We start from the raw sequence: 25,034 nt of genomic DNA on the forward strand, positions 1-25,034 counted from the left end.
CATTAAATTGTGTGATCGCAATACCATAGAAGATGGCATGCGTCAGCATTGGGAATTCAGATGAAGCGTTTTCATCAAAAGCAATCCACTTTTGAATGTGAACACGGAATCCTACTCATTCTTAACCTATGTCACTTTTGTTTTGAGCCGACTTCGCCGTCGTCCAGACGGGGTACTCAGCTCCAAATCGAATGCAATCAACGTAAACCCGGTTCACCCGGGACATTAATCGAATCTCCTCAATGACACCTGATGGAGAAATATTACAGCCAATCATCAACCTGTAGGCGGGGTGCGCGGTCGCACTGATGAAAGACGAGCCGCAGCTCTTATGCACAGATAATCTAGTTTCACACGGGTTTTATTATCTGTTTTGATTGTAGGCTATGTGCTGCTGGTGAGAAAATAATCTATATTTTCTATTAAGTTGCCTTCTGTATTTAATGATATCTTTTCAGCCACATACAGAGGTTGTTTTCAGTTTACAGTCACTGTTAGAGTATGGAACCTTTGCGGAAAGAGGCGAAGGATAATCCATCGGCTACAGCTAATCTTCTTTCCAAGATTTTCTTCTGGTAAGGAAAGTACAGTAGCAGCAGTGTTTGACAGCTATTGACTGGCAAAGCCGACTCGGGTTTTGACAATTGCTATGAATGGTCAAGTGTGAATGATGCTTGCAGTATCCCTATGTGTGTCCTACCAGCTCAGCTGCCATAGCCTTTTAGAGCGCAAGAACAAGGACGACTACCGGTAGATAAAGTGCTCATACAATGGCCTCATCACTTCCTCTATCAAATTTTAAACATAGCTACTGTCTGTCCACAGGGCTGTTTATGTTGATTGCTGCAGGTGTGCGTAAAGTAAACATGACATTTGAAATGTATTAGGGTACTTTGTTTATTACCCTAAACCTAATGGCCAGAAAATGCATTCAAATGTATTTACGTGTAGGCCCTCTTTTTATGCATGTGTGAATAACAAAAAATCCAACATACTGTTTGTTATTCTCTACCAGTATAACTTACACAGAACTTTAGATTTAATTGACTGTATACATGTACTGTACATAAACACATACTTGTTTCTTGTCACCAGCTGGCTGAATCCTTTATTCCGTATTGGCTATAAGCGGAGGCTAGAGGAACATGACATGTACAAAGTTCTCCCAGAGGATGGATCCGAGAGACTAGGAGAAGATTTACAGTGGTAAGTCACATCTTAATGCAACCAGACACATTCTGAGAGTTTGATGAATGCAGTAAATTGGATGCTATGGCTGTTGTTTGAGTGTTACATTCCTCTTGTCTGTAGGTACTGGGATCAAGAAGTACACAGGGCTGCTAAGGACCTGCGCACACCCAAACTAACCAAAGTCCTCATTGCATGCTATTGGAGGTCCTATTCTGTAATAGGAATATTTACTCTCATTGAGGTACCACAAACACTGTCTGCAGGCATATACTTAACATTTTCACAAAGTAGCTTACCCATGAATATGTAACCAGTGTGAAATGGCTAGCTAGTTAGTGGTGTGTGCTAGTAGCATTTCAGTAGGTGAAGTCAGTCTCTGAGACCTTGAAGTAGTTGTTTCCCTTGCACTGCAAGGGCCGAGGCTTTGTGGAGCGATAGGTAACGATGCTTCGAGGGTGACTGTTGCTGATGTGTGTAGAGGGTCCCCGGTCCCCGGTTCAAGCCCAGGTTGGGGCGAGGAGAGGGACGGAAGCAATACTGTTAGAAATACAAAACTACAATACCAGTCAAAAGTTTGGACACACCTACTCATTCAAGGGTTTTTCTTTATTTGTACTATTTTCTACATTGTAGAATAATAGTGAAGACATCAAAACTATGAAATAACACATATGGAATCATGTAGTAACCCAAAAAGTGTTTAAACAAATCAAAATATATTTGAGATTCTTCAAAGTAGCCACCCTTTGCCTTGATGACAGCTTTGCACACTCTTGGCATTCTCTCAACCAGCTTCACCTGGAATGCTTTTCCAACAGTCTTGAAGGAGTTCCCACATATGCTTAGCACTGTTTGGCTGCTTTTCCTTCACTCTGCCGTCCGACCCATCCCAAACCATCTCAATTGGGTTGAGATTGGGGGATTGTGGAGGCCAGGTCATCTGATGCAGCACTCCATCACTCTCCTTCTTGGTCAAATAGCCCTTACACAGCCTAGAGGTGTGTTTGGTCATTGTCCTGTTGAAAAACAAATGATAGTCCCACTAAGCGCAAACCAGATGGGATGGCGTATCACTGCAGAATGCTGTGGTAGCCATGCTGGTTAAGTGTGCCTTGAATTCTAAATAAATCACAGACAGTGTCACCAGCAAATCACCCCCACACCATAACACCTCCTTCTCGATGCTTTACGTTGGGAACTAAACATGCAGAGATTATCCGTTCACCCACACCGCGTCTCACAAAGACACGGCGGTTGGAACCAAAAATCTCAAATTTGAACTCCAGACCAAAGGACACATTTCCACCAGTCTAATGTCCATTGCTCGTGTTTCTTGGCCCAAGCAGGTCTCTACTTATTATTGGTGACCTTTAGTAGTGGTTTCTTTGCAGCAATTCGACCATGAAGGCCTGATTCACACAGTCCCCTCTGAACAGTTGATGTTGAGATGTGTCTGTGACTTGAACTCTGTGAAGCATTTATTTGGGCTGCAATTTCTGAGGCTGGTAACTCTAATGAACTCATCCTCTGCAGCAGAGGTAACTCTGGGTCTTCCTTTCCTGTGGTGGTTCTCATGAGGGCCATTTTCATCATAGCGCTTGATGGTTTTTGCGACTGCAGTTGAAGAAACTTTCAAAGTTCTTGAAATGTTCCGTATTGACTGACCTTCATGTCTTAAAGTAATGATGCACTGTCGTTTCTCTTTGCTTATTCGAGCTGTTCTTGCCATAATATGGACTTAGCCCTATTTGGTAAAAGACCATCTTCTGTATACCCCCCTACCTCGTCACAACACAACTGATTGGCTCAGACGCATTAAGAAAAATAAATTCCACAAATTAACTTTTTAAGAAGGCACACCTGTTAATTGAAATGTATTCCAGGTGACTACCTCATGAAGCTGGTTGAGAGAATGCCAAGAGTGTGCAAAGCTGTCATCAAGGCAAAGAGTGGCTATTTGAAGAATCTCAAATATATTTTGATTTGTTTAGCACTTTTTTGGTTACTACATGATTCCATATGTGTTATTTCATAGTTTTGATGTCTTCACTATTATTCTACAATGTAAAAATAAAGACAAACACTTGAATGAGTAGGTGTGTCCAAACTTTTGACTGGTAGTGTATATATTTCAAAACACATCCACCTTTAATAGTAATGGTGTTCTATGTACCTGCACTTTTCGGTTAAAACGTATCATGTTTCTTCTCCTCCCATCAGGAAATTATCAAAGTGATTCAGCCAGTACTTCTGGGGAAGCTGATCCAGTATTTTGAGAGCTATGACCCCGACAACATGGATGCTCTGTATGAGGCCTGTGGCTATGCTGCAGGTGTCTCCCTGTCCACCCTGGGTCTGGCTGCTCTGCACCACCTCTACTTCTACCATGTGCAGCGAGCCGGCATGAAGATCCGGGTGGCCATGTGTCACATGATCTATCGGAAGGTCAGTAACCGCCAGCTCTCAGATGAAAGCCTATAAATAGGGCCCTGAGTTTTTTTTCTTGACTCGTCACTATGGAATCACTCCTGGTTATTATGACAGGTCATTCAGTTAGTCATCATCAGCAATCTTTTACATTTCTTTACAATGCATGCAACATGAGGCATACAAATTGACTGTTGCATGAATCTAAATATACATGGTCCTTTGATATCTCCAAAGGCCCTCTGTCTTAACAGCACAGCGTTGGGAAAAACCACCACTGGACAAATCGTCAACCTCTTATCCAACGATGTCAACAAGTTTGATGAGGTATGCTCTGAAAAGACGCATTCAAGATATTTGCATATCAGATGACACTGCTCAATAACATACAGCCTTCTCCCATCCTTCCACAGGTCACTATCTTTTTGCACTTCCTCTGGGTGGGTCCTCTACAAGCAGCAGCTGTGATGGTGTTGTTGTGGTATGAGGTCGGCCCATCATGCCTTGCAGGAATGGCCGTCCTGGTCTTCCTGATGCCTATACAGACTCTGTTCGGGCGCCTGTTCTCCTCCTTCAGGTACTGTACATGTACCATAATGTATCAGTCTGTAGGAATGTATCTGAACCAGTTTTGCTTTGGCGTTGTAAGTAGCTATGTATTTCATATGTGGATACCTTGATGACACTGAATAATAGTGGTGGAGAGACACTTTGATGCCTTTTTACTTTCATGCGACGGGTTTTACAAACTTGTCTGGTTTATTACTGTATCCATGGGTGCTGTGTCCTGTTACAGTCTGCTACAGTACTTGTTCCAGATTGGTTATTACTCTAAGTCCAGGTCTCTTCATTTAAGTGTAGCTCAAGTGAGCTTTTGACCCCAGATGCTTCCTCTAGGCTGGCGACAAAGCCATACCTCCTTACAATCTACAAGGGTGATTCATAATTATGGCCCAGTTTTACCAAGCTTTAGTATAAATATCAGTTGAAAGTCAAAGTGATGAATGTAAAATGAAAACAGGTTCTTGCTGTCATCTGCTGAATAAATAGGTTTGGCAAACTTTGCACTGGCCCCAATGCCTAGAAAAAGTGAAACCTGAACCCTAGGATCTGACTAATTTGTCTCTTGCAATGTTTAGGGGCACAACCGCAGCCTTGACAGACAACAGAATCCGCACAATGAATGAAGTGGTCTCTGGGATCCGAATCATCAAGATGTATGCATGGGAGAAGCCTTTTGCAGCTCTGGTAGATGAAGTCAGAAGGTGAATTATGTTTTATTTACTTATTTTGTGTTTGATTTACATAGTTTACGAAGATTGAGTCTGAATTGTATAGCCTGAAGTCATATTATAACTATTAATACTCTATCAGAACAGTTCCACCATTTCCCAGTGCCTAATCAACCCTATTTTGCAATATGCTTTAGAAAGTGGATACTATCCCAACGCACAGTATTTCACATGTTGAAGTTTGGTGGAATGGATGTCCTTATGCCTCTCCACTTTGTGCTATTGTATACATTAATTAAAGGTAGACTTCAGCGATATGATGTGGATGCAGAAAGTAAACAGCATAGTGGGTAAATTTCCACAACAACTAAGAGCGTTGAAGCACGAGGCCCAACTTCTCTGCTGTTTTGGTCCCGTGGCTACTACGCTCTAACAGCAAGAAGCGATTCTGTACGCATCTGCAGATACTGTGTGAGAGCGAAGTCTTGCATCTCGCTCATCTCATTATCTGTGGTGCTGCACGTGGCATCGTCATTTTGCTGAGTCTACCTTTTTAAGTCAGTCATCATAGTTAGCCTGGCCAGGCATGAGGACCTGAGGTAGTCAGCACCTGACACTCATGAGTTTTTGACTTTGAATGTGTTAGATTAGTGTTTCTTAATCCTGGTCCTTAAAACCCAAAGGAGCGCACATTTTGGGGGTTTTATCTCGCTGAGATGTTGCATGCATCAACCAATGGTTGCGTGCCACTCATCAACAGTGCCTTCGGGCACCAGATTGCTATAACATATGATGTAGTTAGCTGATACGTAAAATACCTATCCTGGCATGCGCCAGAAACGTCTGAGCAGAGGAACACAACCTTAGTTTTTGGCGTAGAACTACACACCTGATTCTACTAATCAAGGGTTTGATGATGAGTTTATTACTTGAATCAGGTGTGTAGTGCTAGGAGAAGGGGGGGAAAAAAGGGTCCCTAGGACCAGGAAAAAAAACACTGTCAGATACCTAAATTAAAGATCTCTTATACAACACAAGTATTCTCTTCATTCAACAGAATGTAATCTACTGCCACCCCACTAAAAACGTAGTCCCCCTATATTAAGAGGGGAAGTTAGATATGATCAACATGTTTGTTCTAATATTATACTGTAGGCTAAACCCAAGAGGTCAACATCAGATTTGTGACCTAGCACCCTTCTGCTCCTTAGGCATGGAACTCATCGTGCTGTAAAATCTTTGTAGGAAAACAAACATCTGAAAACCTCTCCCTCTCCTTGTACTTTCAGGAAGGAGATCTCCAAGATCATGAAGAGCTCTTACCTGAGAGGCCTCAACATGGCCTCCTTCTTTGTGGCCAGCAAGATCATCGTCTTCATCACCTTCACTGTTTACGTGTTGATAGGGAACAGGATCTCTGCCAGCCGGGTGTTTGTGGCTGTTTCTCTGTACGGGGCTGTGAGACTCACCGTCACCCTCTTCTTCCCCAATGCCATAGAGAAGGTCTCTGAGGCTCTCATCAGCATCCGCAGGATCAAAGTAAACGCTCCTGGATGAAATTTCCCCTAGGTGCAGATCTTGAGATCAGCTTCCTCTACCCCAATCCTAGCATTAACAATTAGTGGGAGAAATGCAAAACTGACCCACGATCAGCGTCTAGGGGCAACTTCACCCTACACTAAAGTAAATACACACAGGCATTAACTAGGTACAGCTGGTAGAGTTGAGTATGATACTGCTGTGACACCTGTAGGCTAGAGTACATCATTATTTTACCTGATGGTCTTATGTTCCATTCATGCAGTGATGTAAGGTTTATGTGTCTAAAATGTGTGTTGCTAATCGGATCGTTCGTTTTTTTTTTTTTTTCTCTTTCACAGAATTTCCTTATGTTGGATGAAGTTCGGACGGAGCAGGATCTTAGACTCCCTGTGGCAGAGAAGAAGGACTGTATGGTGGAAATAAAGGATTTAATCTGCTACTGGGACAAGGTGGGGAGGCCTAGTCTTTTGTCCTTGATACACCATAAATATGGAGGCATGTTTCAGTATGGTTGTTTTAACCAAGACTCAAGCTGTTTCAGCGTCAATAGAAAATAGTGTATGTACAAGTCTGCACCAGGATTTGATACCATGCTCCCATCAGTTATCGGCACTCTATGCAACCTTCTAGAAAGCCGCTAGCTTATCGCTTCAGTAAGGACAGTTGACCTTAGATCTCAGGAAGGTGATGTCACTACGCAAATTACCAAGCAGTATCTTCCTTGCTACTATAGGCCTAATCTTGAAGCTGTAAGTGTACAGTAGCCAATGTACTGTAAGGATGTTGTTCACACACTCATGTTCCTCTGTGGTCCCTACAGACAATAGACTCTCCGACGCTGCAGAACCTGTCTTTCACTTTGAGGTCAGATCAACTCCTGGCTGTCATTGGACCAGTCGGGGCTGGAAAGGTCAGACTGACATTTTATACCGTGAAAAACTCACTACAAGTTAGAGATGAAGATGCATACAGTATGTCTTATGGGGCATATGGCGGCGGGAATATAAGCATGTGGTAGTAGTACTCAACAACCTGAGAATATATCAATGATTATCAGAGCGAGGATATTGCCTTGCCAGTGTTTTGTTCTTGACGGCTGGCTATGCTGAAAGCTTGACCTTAATCTTCATTAAACCTTTAAATGGGCAGTATGCCACTGCATTCCTTAATCAAATTACAATTTACTTTCTAGTCTTACTTTACACCTGGTAGAGTTGTACGGTTTCAATGCCATATCTTAACTTCTGAGAGGCCCACACAGAATGTTGCGACTCTCCAGTGCTTCAGGAATAAAAAGCAACTGAGGAGCAACAATATTCTTTGTGCGAGCCCCTCATTTCTTTATCTAAGTATTATTTTATCTTTTTTTTCTTATCTTTAATAACTTATCTCATATCTTAGTCCTCTCTGCTCAGCACCATCCTGGGGGAGCTGACCCCGGATAAGGGCGTGGTCAAGTTCAAAGGTGAACTGACCTACGCATCCCAGCAGCCCTGGATTTTCCCAGGGACCATCAGGAGTAACATCCTGTTTGGCAAAGAGCTCCACCCTCAGAAGTATGAGAAGGTCCTCCGAGCCTGTGCTCTCAAGAGAGTAAGACTCTCATTGACAAATATTCATAATCTGAATCATTGCCGTTCTGGGTTAAATAGATCACTATAAACGTTCTGTGCAGTGCACTGTGTGAATGTGATTGATTCCCCATGGTAAGTGTCGTAGTCTGCTACTGTCTGTATGTGTAGGACATGGAGATGCTGCCTGATGGGGACCTGGAGGTGATCGGGGACAGAGGGGCCACCCTCAGCGGGGGACAGAAGGCCCGGGTCAGCCTGGCCAGGTACGTCTCTCTCTCTGCCCTTATATCAAAAAGCAGTAGTGGAACACATCCACTTTATATTACAAATAGGGCCAAGTGTTTTCCCTAGCCAGGTCATATGGTCAAGAAAACCAATTTTCTGTCATTATAACATATATTATGTATTGTTTTTAAGTTAAGTATGTATTATAGCTGTTGTGTCATTGGTTAAAGTGAATGAACCCGTGTGTGTGTGTCCTTCCTTCCCAGAGCAGTGTACCAGGATGCTGATATCTACCTGCTGGATGACCCTCTCAGTGCTGTGGATGCTGAGGTGGGGAAACACCTCTTTGAGCAGTAAGTCCTTGAGCAGCTGGAAACATTCCCACTAGCACAGCATCTCTCTCCCACATGCAGTTTGAATACTTTGACAAAACTAGTATGCTGTTTATAACATGGTTTGTTGTGCTGCTATCTGTCTATTTGCCTAGGTGTATCTGTGGCCTGTTGAGGAAGAAGCCTCGCATCCTTGTCACCCATCAGCTGCAGTACCTGAAGGCTGCAGACCAGATCCTAGTTCTGAAGGAAGTGAGTGTGTGTATTTGCGTATGGGTGGCTCAAATGGGGTACCATACCATCTCTATTCATGGGTTTCGTCACTATTGTTTTTGAACATTTGTTTAAGGATGACGATCGACTGAGCGTTCTACTCAATGCATTGTCAATTGGCGCTGAGGAAGATTTAATGAACAGGGCATTACAGTGGTTTGGAAATTAAGCAAATAATTAGTAGGAAAACCTTTTGTCATAATTTTGATGTTGTCAGATTTACTTTAGATGCAGTATAATGTTCGCTAGCTAGCTAAGATTGAGGGGAGACCACCGGATTTTAGCATTGCTAGCTATTTTTGACAAACTTTGCAAGCTAATGACGACATTGCTATCTGTCTAAAGTAAATTTGAAGACATGATAATGATGGCAAAGTTGATTCCTACTAAATATTTGCCGCCTTTAGCAATGTCATCGTATTTCCAGGCCACTAGTGTAATTTAGACGAAACCGTCGTAAGCCCCTGTTCAGAATGGTGGGCATCTCTGGACTTTTGGGCACCAATATGGCTGCTGTGTCTGTAGAATGTTCTTAACAATGGCAACGACGCGACAGCGTGACAGAGGTGCAAACCATGAATAGCACAAAACTTTGTAAACACACTTCAGAGGGCTGACTAACAATCTTCTCTTTCTAGGGTCACATGGTGGCGCGGGGTACGTTCACGGAACTCCAGGGCTCCGGAGTGGACTTCACCACGCTGCTGAAAAACGATGAGGAGGACGAGGGGAAGGGGGACACAGAGCCTGCCCCAGGCACACTCACCGGCTCCCCACACACCCTATCCCACAGCTCTATGCCCTCCCTCTCCTCCTCCATGCATTCTGTGATGGAGGGAGTGGACCAACCAGAGGTGGGTAACAGTGTAGTAACACCCTCCCCCCTTTGTGTGTGTGTACTTCCATTCAGTAGCAGTTGAGACAGTTAGAGAAACTGCATTGACTATCCATGTCCAATAGAGGTCGCAGAACCTTCCTGTTCTGTCTTGTTTGTCAGAAGAATTACAGGGCATCATATCTCTGAGGTAGCATCCCAAATGGCAGCCTATTCCATATTTAGTGTACTACTTTTGACCGAAGTCCATAGGGCTCTGGTCAAAAGTAGTGCACTATATAGGAAATAGTTCTGGTCAAAAGTAGTGCACTAAATGTAGACTATGGTGCTGTTTGGGACGGTGACGGACTGTATCAAACCAATGACAGCTCTGAAGTTAGTTGTATACCATGTTCTTTGCAGTTTGTTTCGTGCATTACTTCATATTCCCGGGTAGAACTATTGGAATATGAATCGCTGAGTACTCACCGTCCACCCAACATTTCCGAATTCTCGGGGGAAATGGTCCAGCCTCTTCGGTGAGGCGCCTGGGAGTCCTACCGGTGAGAGGGAAACTCTGACGGAGAGGCAGACGTGGAGGCATCTTAGTGAGATTGAGACGCCTCCATTACCAAGCATACTACTCGCCAATGTTCAATCACTGGTGAATAAACTTGATGAATTGAGAGCGAGGATCTCCTTCCAGAGGGACATCAGATTCTGCAACATACTCTGTTTTTCTGAGACTTGGCTTCCCTCCGACATCCAAACAGAATATATACAACCAGCGGGGTTTACAATTCATTGAATGGATAGGAAGCGGGCTCTCTCTGGCAAGAAGAAAGGCGGTGGCGTCTGCTTTATTACCAATAACAAGTGGTGTGAGGGGGAAACGTACCGGAACTTGCAAGCTTCTGCTCTATCGCCACTGCTTTGTACATCCCGCCCCAGGCAGACACCAAAAATGCTCTCAAGGATCTTCATTGGACCTTGAATAAGCTGAAGACCGCGTGCCTGGAGGCAGCATTCATTGTCGCAGTGGACGCAATTTGAGGTCCGTGCTCCCCAATTACTATCAACACATTGACTGTCCAACTTGCCGAAATTCTAGATTTGACAACTGCTACATGCCTTTTCGACAAGGGAATAAGGCCTTCTCCTTTCGGCAAATCTGACCACGACTCCATTTTGCTCCTTTCCGCCTACAAACAAAGACTTGAGGGAAGTTGCGGTGGTCAGGTCTGTGCAACGCTGGTCTGACCAATCACAATCCATGCTCCAAGACTGTTTTGATCACGTGGACTGTTTTGATCATGTTCCGGGGCGCCTCTGGGGACTAAATCAATGAATACACAGACTCGGTCACCGGATTCATAAAAAAATGCATAGATGATATGATACCGACGGTGTCTTTCAAAACTCACCTGAATCAAAAACTGTGGCTTGATGGCAGCCTTGTCGGGAAACTGAAGGAGAGGGATGCTGCTTATTAATACTGCAAGGAGACCAGGGACCATTGCATGGTTAAACAGTACAAATACGACCTTCGCAGATCGATCAAGATGGAGAGGCACAAGTAAAGGGACAAAGTGGAGGAGCAATTCAGCGGGTTGGACACGATGCGTATGTGGCAGGAGCTTCTAACAATCACGGATTACAAAAAGAAAGCCAGTCATGTCGCTGACACAAACGCCACCCTACTGGATGAGCTAAACGCCTCCCACTTCGAGCATAACGGCTCTGAGCTGCCGAGGAGAGCCCCTGAGGACAACGAGGGCTACGTGTTTACAGTCTCCACAAAGGACGTATGTAAGAGTTAACCCTCGCAAGGCTGCCGGCCCAGACGGTATCCCTAGTCGCACCCTCAGAGTATGTGCATACCAGCTAGCTGTTGTGTTTTCGGGCATTTTGAATCTCTCTCTAGCTCAGGCTGTTATCCCCACCTGTTTCTAGAGGTCCACTATCATCCCTGTGCCCAAGAAATGGGAAGTAACTGAACTGAATTACTACTGACCCGTAGTACTCATTTCCGTCATCATGAAGTGCCTCGAGAGACAAACACCACCTCCCTCCCAGACACACTCGACCCTCTCCAATTCGCCTATCGCCCTGACAGTTCCACAGACGACGCAATCGCCATTGCACTACCAACTGCCCTTATCCATTCCTTTTGTCCAGGTGGGTATGTGAGGATGTTGTTCTTCGACTACAGCTCAGCCTTCAATACCATAGTGCCCTCTAAGCTCATCACAAAGCTCTCAACCCTGGGACTGAACTTCTTATGCAACTGGGTCCTGGACTTCTTGATGGGCCGCCCCCAGGTGGTGAAGGTAGCCAACATTACCTCCTCCACACTGATCCTCAACACGGGGCCCCACAAGGGTGTGTCCTCAGTCCCCTCCTGTACTCCCTGTATACCCACGACTGCGTGGCCTCACACAGTTCCAACTCCATCAAGTTCGCTGACGACACAACAGTAGTAGGCCTGGTTACCAACAACGACGAGACGGCCTACAGAGAGGAGGTAGGCACTCTGACGGCATGGTGCCAGGTAAACAACCTCTCCCTCAACGTCAGCAAAACAAAGGAGCTGATTGTGGACTTCAGAAGGAACCAGATTGGGCACGCCCCCATCCTCATCAACGGGGACACCATGGAGACGGTCAAACATTTTCAAGTTCCTCGGCGTACTCCTCTCCGATGAGCTGAAGTGGTCAAACCACACGGACACCGTGGTGAAGAAGGCATGGCAGTGACTCTTCAACCTCAGGAGGCTGAAGAAATTCGACCTCTCCCCGAGGGCCCTCAGTGTTCTACAGGAGCACCATCGAGAGCGTGCAGTCGGGCTGCATCACGGCCTGGTACGGCAACTCCACTGCCGCTGACCGCAAGGTTCTACAGAGGGTGGTACGCTCATTGCCTTCCCTTTCGCAGGAAGGCCAAGAAGATCATCAAGGACCTCAGCCACCCAAGTCACGGCCTGTTCTCCCCGCTTCCATCACTCAGACGCAGGCAGTATAGGAGTATCATGGAAAAAAACTGTCAGACTGGCCAATCGCTTCTACCCCAAGACCATCAGGCTGCAGAATAGCCACTAGGCAGCCACCTGCTCCCCCTGCCCCCCAAACTTCCTATCCCCCCCCACCCCCAATGGACATTTTATCATTGCTAGTTGTAAATGTGTATTTATTGATTGATTATTATTTTATTATGGTCTCATTCTCTTTTCTGTTACCTGCACTGTTGGAGCTTGGAGCATAATAATTTCACTGTACCCTGCGATTACATCCTGTGACTTAAACTCATCTACTCTACTGAAGTAAAAACATTTGTCTGCTGCTTCCTCTTTTCTCCCACCAGAGGGCAGTAGATATTCTCGCTTGATCTACCATCACGGTGGGCCTACATCAGGGTTCCCCAACAGGCAGGCCGATTTGCCCGGCGGGTAGTTTTATTTGGCCTCCCAAATTTTCTGAGGCAAAAATACAAAAGTAAAAATGTTGTTGGATGTAAAAGACTGTAAAAACACCAGCAAATCAGCTCAGAGATTTTAGTTTTGGAAATCTGTTCCGAAGTATTCCCATGCATAATAGAGATGTATGTGTGATAGCTTACAAACGTAAGCAAGGTTTGAAATGATTGTTTTAGTCAAATATTATATTTGTTTGGGCTTCTTGCGGTCAATTTGCAGTCTACAAATTATTTCCAATTATGTTCTGGCCCCCTGATCATCTGCTCAAGAAAAAAATTGTCCCGCGGCTGAATCTATTTGATTATTCCTGGCCTACATGTACAGAGTAACTGAATCATTTGCATTACTATTTGTGTGTATTTTTAGCCAGTGCAACACATGGTGGAGGAGAGTCGTTCAGAGGGAACCATCGGTCTCCATCTTTATCTGAAGTACTTCAGAGCAGGCGCTAACATCCTGGTTCTCGTGGCCCTAGTTTTCCTTAACCTGCTGGCACATGTGAGTGGCTTTTACACTACACTATAACACAGTAAAGGTATTTTAATGTAGCAACAAAACCGGAATCACAAATTGGCTATTGAACATTTTCTAACATACAGTAGGAGATCAATGTGATTGTAAGGAATAATGTGAAAGGTAGAACTAATGTGCTTTTTCATATATATTTTCAAGATCACATATATTCTACAGGATTGGTGGCTTGCTTACTGGTGAGAAATTCAATCATTTAATGTTTTGATTCCGTTAATACCTATGTTCAGTTGCTGAATTTGTCCCAAAAATTATTTTGACTTAACATTTATAACCTGTTTGCTTACAAATGAATGAAATAATTGGTCAGAACTTTGTGAGAGCTCATGGTTGATTGGACTTTATTGAAATACCATTGGTTTTATGATCCCCACCTATGGTGTTTTTGTTGACCTTGATGTGTTGCCATTCAGGCTGACCTTGTATCCCGGGTTAGGATCATATTGCTTTGTACCCTGCCTCCAGCTTTCTGCTTTCTTCTATTGATGACTGCTGTGTTTATTTGTCCTTGTGGCTTTCATTCCTCTGTGCCGGGCAGGGCCTCTGAACAGGAGCATCTCAATGTGACGGAGCCCATCCACAATGGTAGCAGTGCCACTCAGCAGCTGGACCTTGACCTTTACTTGGGTGTTTACGCAGGTGAGGCACAGTGAGATCCGCTCCCTTTGTCTGCCGCTGAGGCTCCGCACAACCCAGCCATTCACTGAGCACATCCCCGGGCTTTGGCTGGAGCCCAAGGCCTTCAAGGCCCAGTGTCTGTACTCTGTGTACGGGCCTCAGCTGCTAGGGAAGATAGGAGTGCTGTTCTTGTCTTCAAGAGTTGGATTGCTCTCAGGTCTGATGTGATTGTCTTCCCATGACTCCTCACCTCTTCAGTTTCCCCCTCAGCCTGTGTTCACAGTCACTATTGGCAGCTCAGCCTTTGAGAATAAAAAGTGAATCACTGAGGGAGCGATTGTAGTGGAATCTAGCCCCATTTGGAGTTTTCAAGCCCAACAATGGTGCAGTAAAGTGAACAATTGACCTACTTGGAGCAGGAAGAGGGGAAAAAATACTACTGCACACTCCTGATGTATTTTTTTTTTTTTTTTTTACCTTGTTCTGTTGGTGTGTAGGTTTAACGGGGGCCACAATCATATTTGGCTTCCTGCGTAGTCTTGTGTTCTTCAACGTGCTGGTGAACTCAGCCCAGACCCTCCACAACCGCATGTTCACTGCCATCCTCCGCACCCCTGTCCGCTTCTTTGACATCAATCCCATTGGTAAGGGGCCCGGCCATCCCAGGGTTATACCGTTCTTCAAGGACACACAGTATAACCACAAACCACATCTGTTAAAACCACAATGGGCCAGTTAATGTTTCAAGGAGAGATGCCATCCTTACCTATTTAATTTTAAATGTACAGTAGGTTTGCTTACATTTTGGAGTCCTCATCTTAAATGACTATTCTGTCCACTAGAGTGCAGACTATTCCTGGGACATACCAAAGCTTCTGCCTTGGCTTACATACAGTAGGGTAGATGCACACCTATGTCTGTCCCCACTTTACAACTGCTCTCCACTGAGGTAAACACAAAAACACCTTTAGACAATAGATTTGTATCTGTTAAAATTCAAAATATTAGATTTGATTCAAATCAAATACATGCACTATTCTTAGTAATATTGTTATTAATCAATCTAAATAAATTGTTCACGTAATAATATTTTTACATTTTAGTCATTTAGCAGACACTCTTATCCAGAGCGACTTAGTTAGTGAGTGCATACATTTTTCATATATCTGCTAGATATGGTTACAATTCCTGAGTGATTATTATTACAGGCTTACCTTGACTTTAAAGAGCTACTTGCCACTTTTTAGTTATATGGGGACTGTTTAGGGGTTAAGGACAATACTGTCCATTTGGTCCATCCCAGAGTTGATTTTGTTTCAAATAACTGCTTCATATAAACTAATCATTAAAACCAATCACCCGAGAGGCCAATTCTGAGTCAAAATGCATGTGAAATAAGTCTAGACTTAGGTGTAACGTCTTTTGGAAATGAGTGAGAAGATGGTTATCTATTAACCATGAGCCTGAACCAAGAAGCAAACAATGATATTGAATGAATACTGTTTGCAGTAGGTCTTGGACAGAGTGTGGTATTTGAACGACAGAGCTGAGCAAATACAGGTCGATTTGCCTTGTGCGTTGTATCAGAAATCTTTGATTATTTAATTAGCTTTATAGGCTGTAGCTGTTTGGACAGAGTGGAGTGGGCATATGGACATGATCTTAAAACTGAGCAAACACTACAACTAAGATTACCTGCTCTAAAGGAGACTTCCTCCTTATCTTCATATAACAAGGCTGCTTCACAATACGTCTCCATATAAAGGCAGTTTCAACAAGTCTACCTAAATTGTTCAATTAGAAGACTAAATTAGTTCTTCCGCATTTTTAAATTTGACTTCATCTGAAAGTTGATGGTTCTGTGGTAAATGTATGTTTAGGTAAGGTAATGTCATTGCCCATTTTCATTCATATCCCAGGTCAAATGTCATGTGCCACTTTGATAACTAGTCTTTTTCTAGGCCATTGTTCACCTGTCGGCACATAATTACTCAGGCTAATCTCTCCATAGTGACATGCATGTACAGCACAATCAGCACGGTTGGGAATTTTCAGCATGAAGGAAACTTTTATCAGTATAATGAGTCACAAAAGATGGTAACAAAACTGCAAGTATGATTTGAGGGTGTTTTTCGGTAGCGTTGTGGTTTCTGTTGGCATTAGAAGTGGGTGTAGCGAGGCAGGTTGCGTTTGGAGCAAACACTGTGGGTCTTAATCTTAGGGTTTTGTTTTTACTGCTGCCGTTCTGTTGTGTGCTCGTCTACCTGACGGCTTATCTGGGCGTGTACCTCCCTGGTAATCTACACATAGGAGGAGCACAAACAGTTTGAATAATGTAATCATCTGTTTAATAGCGCAGTAAAGGAGAGGCTTAACAGACACTGCTATCTGATTGCTGTTGTGTTATCAGTAACCATTGATGGACTGGTCCAATCATTCCAGCTTCAGCCCTAGACTGGAAAACACTCCAGTATGTCTGACCGGATTCAGATCAGACACAACAACAACGTTATATTAGAACATAGGTTCTCCTCTGGCCCACCCCCCAAAAAAAGATATTGACAACATATCAAACCACCACAACATATTTCTGCCAGTTTTGAATGGCATTCCCAAGGTTTGTCTATCTGTTATGTAGTCTTCTAAATCATGCTGTACTTTTCCCATGCTGTAATTTGTGAAGTAGCTACATCCCGTGAATGAATAGAACGATAGACAGAGCTATTGTCATCAGGGGCATTGTCAGCACTGGTATTACTGTCTCTCTCGCTCTGTTGTGTTTTTCTCTCAGACTTTTTGCAGCATAATGTCTGTGACTTTCCCTTGTTGCCAACAGAAGTGTGAGTGATGCACTTGTAATTGTGCCTGCGTTGTTAAGGATATGACAGCTGTTTACACTTGTAAGTGATGTGTGCTGCTGCTTCTGAACAGGCCCTGTGTTTGATACGTTGTTGGCTGCCAATACAGTCTTACTGGGAGTTAAAGGTTACCACTGCACAAAAGTCTTCTGTGTCATGCGATAGATGTGGTTTGTATAACAATTGAACTAATCAATGGCGGGTTATGATTGATGGATAGCTATTCTAGATAGCTATTGTAGCTCCGCAATACTGTATGTTTGGCTGAATGACTTTGGAGGCTTTTTTCGTGTTATTCGATTGTTTGACAATCTTATATCTAGATAGATTTAAGTCGGTTATGATGCGTAAAACAACATTTGACTGAATATCCAGATATAACACGATAGCTGTTTCTTTCAACATGATACTCACATGTTTTGTGATTATCACTGCTCAACCAATGTGTTCCATTGAGAGCAGCAGTGGATGTGTTGAGCTGATGTTGATCCCTTTAATTTAGTGTCATTGAATGGGCTAATCCCCTCAGAGACTGCAGGCCCAGGCCGATCAGCACAGTTCCGTAGTGAAGTATCAGCGGTCATCACACACACGTACCTGCATAGACACGCATGCAGGCAACACACACACACACACACACACACTCATGTAAACACACATACACTCTCCCTTTAACATCTACCCTCACTTATCAGCTGAGAGTTCAACTCCAGTGTCTGTTGTTGACACAGGGAAATGTCAATGCAATGTCTATGTAACAACAGGACAATCTAACTGTGTCTACGGAGGCAATGTTTTTAATGTCTATATTTGTTATTTTGGGCTCCAGTATCAGTGTAGGAGAGAAGTGGTGAAAGAGCTGCAGAGAGGACGATGATATCGAAGTGTGCAAATTGAATGTGGAGATGGAGCCGTGTGTGTGTGTGCAGTGTGGCTGATAGGGCTCTCCTTCACTCACCACTTCCACTATTTAATTGCATGAAAGGGAAGTGGAGGAGATTGCAGGACCCTGGAGGTGTGAGCGGAGAGAATGGATTTAGAATGTATTAGTATTGGCAGCAAGGTGCCGGCGGGGCGGGGTGGGGAGGCGGCCCCGGCCCCCAGGCCTCTGGGCTTCACAAGAGTTCAGGTGAGCTGTAGCCCACCACCTCAGCAGCCTCCAGCCCCAGCAGCAGTCAGCCCACTCCCCAATTCCCTGCATTATCGCTCCCGCCTCAGTGAAAGGCCGGCCCAACAGCAGCGGGGCCCACACATGGAGTGGCTCATAGTGGCCCCCTTATCTAGATGTTTACAGGGAACAGCGATTTGCCACACGCCCTGCTCCAGCTCCAGACCCCACTGTTCCACTGCTTCAACTCTGATCGGAGAGCCCTACTCGCCTAATGTCTCCACCCAAGGGGCCGCTACCTCGCTCTGAAAGGCCTGACATTTCACCAGCCCCCCAAAAAGTGGTGCAAATCACCCCTGGAGACTAACACCATGAGAAATGGTTTGATATTAATGCTACTGATATCCTGAAATTTCTTTCCCCCTCCACCACACAATATGTGATATTGTTGACAGCAACCAGTCGTGATTGAAGCTATTGTTCCGGACCTGTCTTACCTCATAGGCATTTCCATGCACTGAATGTCTTTGTGTAACTATATCCCTGTAATGGATCTTACCTATAGTTTGTTGAGGGATTTCAGGTGCATCACAGTTGAAACGGCGAGCTGCTAGTGAAACAGCTGATTGCTCTCTGGTGCGCATACCCCCTGAAACCATGGTATGATGTAACTCGGGGTAATGTATCCTGTTTCTGTACGTTTTTGTTTGCTGGATTCACATGAATTTAGGTCATCTATGGCTTAGACAGTAACATTATACATGCGTTATAGGATCTTCCACAAACACAGTTTGACAAATAATTCACCCCCCTCCTGTTTCCAGAAGAAAGCGGAGAGACTAGGAAAATAACAACAGTCAGCCGCGTTACTTCCCCCTTGGCTTGAGCCCTCCCCTCAGGAAGTCTGCATGCTAAAGGGCCACTCACACTGTGAATAAGATTAGTCTGCCTCCAAGTGTACAACATGCTTACGCCACTTGACTTTGAATCAGTGCTGATTTGGAGGCATTGCTGGGTTGTAAGGGGGAATAATGCTCCGGCTGGGTTTATGCAATGGCTGTTATGGAAAGCCCTGGCCTCGTCTGCATGCATGTTTTTAGGCGGGAGCGGGGAGCAGCAGCGGTGGTTTTGGATAAAGCTGTAAGCTGCTTATGGCCGTGGAGAGTAGTGATTACAGGGCCCACCACCATGGGACCCTCTGGGAGCTGCCGAGACAACTTTTAGGTCACCTCCACATCCCGCCAAACCTCCCCTCCATTCTCCCTGCCTTCCTATAGTCAGCTAGCTCCCTCCTGGCTGCTCTAACTGAGCTGGCAGTGTGTTTGGAGAATGAAGCTCACTACAGGGAGGTGAGGCCCTGAATACTAGAGGCCTGCCTAGCATACACTCCATTTATGAACCAGATAGTACTACGCGTGTGGTGACCTGACACATTGTGAGTGGGTTGTTATGGTGAGTCATTCTGACACTATCTTGAAGTAAAAGGGATGACAATCAACGTGCAGTCTGTTAGTGTCCTTCAGCCAATTCAAGTGGTGTTGTCACTCCTAGCCCTACATGGTGCTGAACAGCATCCGGCCACACTGTTCAATCTGAAGTATTCTTCCTCCAAGCCAAGTGATATGAGAAGCGCTCCTTTCTGTCCTGCCAGTCTCTCTGCCCATGGCTTTGGGATTAGCTATGACTGGGCCTTACAGTAAACTGTGTGTGCTTGTGTATGTGTGCGTGTTTGTGTGAAAGCAGCTGGAGTGTAATCTTATGTACTCGGGGATCAGGCTGGGGAGCAACGTTTGTAAAGGATGCACAATAAAGGGCGTCAGGAACACCTGCAGAGCCCCGCTCCCTCCCGCTCCAGAATAATGAACACCTGAGCAGATTGGACGCAACTCAATTAACGTCATTGACTCTGGCAGTCAGGACAGAAAGGCAGGTACGGAGATTCTGTTTCCCCTTTGTTCCCAAACAAAAGGGTCCCCAACGTATTCAGTCTAGAGTAGGGCAGGCTTTATGCAGCCTAGACCAAATAATGATTCATTGTTTAATTTAGATAAGCCTCTCTATTTGTCCATCTGATATCGCCCTCTCAAGGTGTATATACATAATTCTATTAATATAGCAGCCACCTAGGTAACAGAGATTAATTTCAATAGAAGCAGCAACGGACTGTTGCAAAAGGAATCTAAAACATTATTGAGTAACGTCTTACGTTGTGTGCAAAGTCCGCGAATAAATTAGTCCATGGATTAGAAATATTATGCTCTCTTGATATGTAGTGTTGTTCCTCCCAATGTACGACAAGCTGACTTAATGGTGCGATTCAACAGAAGTCGAAATGAGTCATGTTTGCGCACCGCCCTGTGAATAGAATTCCTACTACTGTAAGTCTTAGACAATGTCACATCAAGCTTTCCTAAGGTTTAACTGATGTGAAACTCAATCACACCAATTTGTCAATTTTTTTTATTTTTCAATACGTTTTTTAAAAGCTAATGCTAATCAACATCACACACCATAGTGAAACTAGATACTACTACTTGACAGTGCACACATGGTGCAGAATACCCTCATTGGTCCACATGTCTAATATGTAACCTCTGTGCTCCATCCCCTGTTGTGACCCAGGAAGAATCCTCAACAGGTTCTCTAAGGACATCGGTCACCTGGACTCTCTGCTTCCCTGGACCTTTGTGGACTTTATCCAGGTGAGTCTCACCTCACCAGGTTCCTGCTGCCTGCCTCTCTCTTCTACTGCATGGGGAGGCCATTTCATGCCTGGCTAGTCCTGCTTTGTGGTCCGGGTCCCCTAATCTGGAAACAATTACTGTAGGATTACCCGCCAGCGCGGCCCAGCGCCCGCACAGATTTAATAAAAGTGTCTGCACATAGGCAGAGGGTGTGGCCGTGGCTGCCTGGCGGTGCCACGACACAGGCCGCGACGCCAGGGAATGTGTCAGGAGACTAGCAGAGTGATTGGGAGAAAGAAAGGTACCACATAGGAAATAGTGGCTACATCAGGAAGATGTGGGAGATGAGGCGGTGGTGAGTAGGAAGGAGAAGGTAGGAGGATCTCTGGAGTGGCAAAGAGAGGGAGTGTGAGTAGCAGCCATGTAATATATGGATGGATGGATGGATGGATGGACAGAGGTGCTGGAAGGGAACAGTAGAGGAGGAATGGGACAGGTCAGTTGAAACAGAGAAAAGGAGACTATCCTCTAGCATCCTCTCCTGGCTGCTTGTCTACTGCAGGCCTGGTAGCCAAGGCCCACCCTGACGCATAGCCAGGTAAAGTTACCCACCGCCACCACACAGCAGCGCAACAATAATCTCCCAGGAAAGAAAGGCCTGCGAAGATGAGCCAGCTCATGCACCTAGCACCACAAAAGAGGGAATGTTCGCCGCACAATCCGGTGTAGAGCAGCAGGCGTGGCTCCTTGGTTAGGGCCAAAGAAAGGAACAAAGCTGGGCTGAAAACGAATCCCTCCTCCACAATGCCTGAGTGATGTTTGTGGCAGATACCCATCTCACAGGAGACAAAGCCATCTTAAATGGTGAAAGCACAAAAGATCATAAGCACAAAGGCTTTTTGTCCACCATAGTTTTCCCATTTTAATAATAAGGTGGATAATGGGCAGAATAAAATAACGCTGCGGAGGGCCTGTAGCACCAACTGATAAACTGTTAAAGCTAGACTAGGTCATAACAGAACAGAGTCTTGTGTTTGTGTTGCACATACTCTATAGCTTCATGTTTATCCATCTCTTATTGTAGAAACACAACAGAAGTTTAACAATACGCAAATAACATACACTATCTTTTAATTATTGTATTATGTTCATTGTTTTGCTGTGAGAAAATATGTGTAGCCTAGGCAACCCATGTTAGAACTAGGCTTTTGTTGATTTGAACTAGCTGGTCAAATCTAATATTGGAGCCCAGCCAGATACCGTGTTGGTACTATGTATTCACAATGTGGTCTTATACTGCAAGATAAATAGGGACTCATTGTGTGAGCGACAAAGGTGGCATCATTTCCCTTACAACAAAAAAAACACATGCCAAATTTGCAGTTTCACACATGTGAAATCTCAGTTTTACATGTGAAATAGCTGTTTTCACATGTTGACCTTAAATTTCACGTGAAACCATATTTTCATGTGTATTAAATTTAGTTAAAATGTTAACACCACTTTTTCACATGAGTTGCTCATGCGAAATTAATGGTTTCACATGTTAACTTTCACGTGAAAATTGGATATGCAGTTTTACATGTGAAAGTTCGATTTTCATATGAAAAAAAATTTCACATGTGGAATTGCGAGTTCATGTGGTGGTGAAATAGTTGTATTCTCCTTACATGTGAAATGGTGGTGTAGAAATGTTTCCACATACAGTATGGAATTGCAAATTCTGTAATGCCATTCTGTAAAAAGGTAACTTAGCCTAACTAATAATAATAATAATAATAATAGTGTGTGTTAAAAAGTATTACTTCTTATGTCTGAGCCATCAATTCAGAGTGTTACTGTTGCAGGCACACGCCTCTCTTCTTCATACGTTGGTCAGTGACCGTTGGAAGAAGCCCAGTGAAAAGAATAGAGAAACTAGCGCTGCTTGTCTCCTTATTTATCTGTTTTAACATATTATAATTAGCACTGTCAGAGTTGATAAGTTAAAGATGCACTCTGGGATCTTAAACACAACATACTGTACGTAACATATTGCACTATTTGGATTTGTACCATATCAGACGAATTGCAAAATTCGTAACATATCACACGAAATGGATGATGTAGTACACAAAAAATGGTACACAAAAAACGGGGACCTGTTTTGGCTCGTGAGCACCACTTTCAAAACTACTGGCTGAAAGTTTGAGAGTGCATCTTTTAACTCAAGTTAACTTTTTGAAAGCGTTCAAAATACACTGAAAACATCCAAAATACATCATCTATACAGGTAAAAACAACAATGCGATGTCAAAACAAGTTGACTTTGAGGTGTGTTTATCCATTTACCTGATTTTGCTAACTGTTACTTTGTACAAAATCTAAACAGCAATATTCTTGAAATGCTTTCTGTATAAAAAAAATATATTCAATTACAGCTCCAAGTTTAGCAAATTATGAATTTGTGCTTAATCGTGATTAATCACAGCAAATCCTGCAATAAACTCAGTTACATTATTTTATGATTGACAGCACTAGTTGACATTCAAATGTGAAAATGCACATGTGAAAGTGTAGAGGTCATGAGTCGGTCATGGTTGCTCATGGTCACATGATGAGGTAGCCCTGCCCGCGACATCAACATTAGTGTTGGCCCTCTTGGTTCTGTGGTCAAGACGTCAGCGTCTCCCGTGGGAAACCCAGGTTTGAATCCCGGCAGTTACAAAATCACACATGTGAAACTTATAATATCACGTGAAATGTCTGAGTCAATTTTCATGAGTAAGACATGATTTTCGGACACGTGTGACGTTTAAAATTTATTTTTCACCATTTTCCCATATGACATTTTTCCCATGTGATTTGTCAAAAATTCATGTGAAACGTCTCACGTGTCCAAAAACAATGTGTCTGACTCATGAACATTTCAAATGTAAAAAAAGTATATATTTTTTTTGTGATTTGTTCACACGGGATTTCTTAATACATGTGTCTGAACCACGCTTTTACACGTGATATTATTTTTTTGTAGACGTTGGACAAGTGCTTTTGTTTGCCGCTCTTTCTACTCTTGTTTGCAGGTGCCTTTTATGGAGCACTCTTTTAATGCTTTCAGGAAGGAAGATTTTCACTCTTTTTATCAAAGTATTAGCCGGACAGAAAAGCTGCTGATCATGACCATTGTTGCTCATTCTTGGAGGGACATTTCCCCACGGTCATTGTTTAAATGGTTGTCAGGGGTAATAAAGGTAAACTCCATAAACAATGGCCTAAGTGGTTTATCTCCATCTGTGGGGAGAGGCCGCCTCTGTGTGGGGATTTGCATCAGAGCTGGGCCCTTTATGGTGGAGTGAGCGCTTCACAGCCATCACCCCCCCACCCCCATACACTTCCTAACAAGGGGATTCCCTCAACTTCGGGAACCCAGTTACATTCCAAAGCCATATTTTTTCACGGGTTTCATTTAGTCGCAATTTAGTATTTTGAAAAAAAGTGCAATTTTCTCTTCCCTCTGTTATGGGGACAAAGACAGAAATGTCAATTAAAAGCACCTCAGGCAGTGTAGACGGCCGGCCTTTGTGTGGACTTGACCTTTAAATCCTGGGTTGCCTGTGCTTTGAGAGATGGGGCAGGACAATACAGGGGGCTCTGAATGGACCCATCCCTTGTGAAGGCTCTTGACCAAGTCACACCACTAACTGTGGGGTCCCTGCCTACAGTCATTGGCCATCAGTTAAAATGTTGTTTGTCAGTAGAATCTGGGTAAGAGACCAAGTCTGTTTGGATTTACGGGACTTCAGAGGGATATTTAGTATGTTTTAAAAATAATTGTATCCCTACATTTTGCAATGTTGTTTGGATTCTGAACTAAATATTCCAATTAGTTTTCTGGTGACCTTTAGCTTGAGTGGGGCTGACCCTGGTCTCACCAGTTAGTAACAAGCAGAGGCCAACACAGCCCCCCGTCATAAATTACAGCAGGAAAGCATCGGTGGTCTGGAGGTGGGAAGAGAACAGTCTGAGTGTACAAGAAACACTTTGAAGACACATAGGGCAGAGGATGGCCATTGTTTGAAAACACTGGCGGGTGGATCAGTGATCGCTGTGCGAGACTGTATATTGTGGTACATTGTGTGGTGGGCCTCTTCTTTGGTTTTGTGGGCTATGAGAA

General features: G+C 44.0%; 1 protein-coding gene across 1 annotated transcript in view; it reads left to right on the top strand.

Moving 5' to 3' along the window:
• The first annotated feature begins 333 nt into the window (after nucleotides 1–333).
• Nucleotides 334–25,034, top strand: part of LOC121536733 (ATP-binding cassette sub-family C member 4) — a 49,278-nt gene continuing 24,577 nt past the window's right edge. Inside the window, exons 1-20 of the mRNA XM_041844218.2 lie at nucleotides 334–575; nucleotides 1,096–1,206; nucleotides 1,312–1,432; nucleotides 3,412–3,636; nucleotides 3,856–3,945; nucleotides 4,032–4,195; nucleotides 4,758–4,883; nucleotides 6,140–6,389; nucleotides 6,731–6,841; nucleotides 7,213–7,302; nucleotides 7,794–7,985; nucleotides 8,135–8,229; nucleotides 8,458–8,544; nucleotides 8,679–8,775; nucleotides 9,435–9,650; nucleotides 13,449–13,580; nucleotides 13,755–13,792; nucleotides 14,152–14,252; nucleotides 14,729–14,875; nucleotides 20,820–20,899. Of these exons, the coding sequence (XP_041700152.2) occupies nucleotides 502–575; nucleotides 1,096–1,206; nucleotides 1,312–1,432; nucleotides 3,412–3,636; nucleotides 3,856–3,945; nucleotides 4,032–4,195; nucleotides 4,758–4,883; nucleotides 6,140–6,389; nucleotides 6,731–6,841; nucleotides 7,213–7,302; nucleotides 7,794–7,985; nucleotides 8,135–8,229; nucleotides 8,458–8,544; nucleotides 8,679–8,775; nucleotides 9,435–9,650; nucleotides 13,449–13,580; nucleotides 13,755–13,792; nucleotides 14,152–14,252; nucleotides 14,729–14,875; nucleotides 20,820–20,899 (2,547 nt within the window). The 5' untranslated portion in view covers nucleotides 334–501. The remainder of the gene's footprint in view (nucleotides 576–1,095; nucleotides 1,207–1,311; nucleotides 1,433–3,411; nucleotides 3,637–3,855; nucleotides 3,946–4,031; nucleotides 4,196–4,757; nucleotides 4,884–6,139; nucleotides 6,390–6,730; nucleotides 6,842–7,212; nucleotides 7,303–7,793; nucleotides 7,986–8,134; nucleotides 8,230–8,457; nucleotides 8,545–8,678; nucleotides 8,776–9,434; nucleotides 9,651–13,448; nucleotides 13,581–13,754; nucleotides 13,793–14,151; nucleotides 14,253–14,728; nucleotides 14,876–20,819; nucleotides 20,900–25,034) is intronic.

The sequence above is a fragment of the Coregonus clupeaformis genome, chromosome 23 (assembly GCF_020615455.1).
Source record: "Coregonus clupeaformis isolate EN_2021a chromosome 23, ASM2061545v1, whole genome shotgun sequence".
Taxonomy (NCBI): Eukaryota; Metazoa; Chordata; class Actinopteri; order Salmoniformes; family Salmonidae; genus Coregonus; species Coregonus clupeaformis.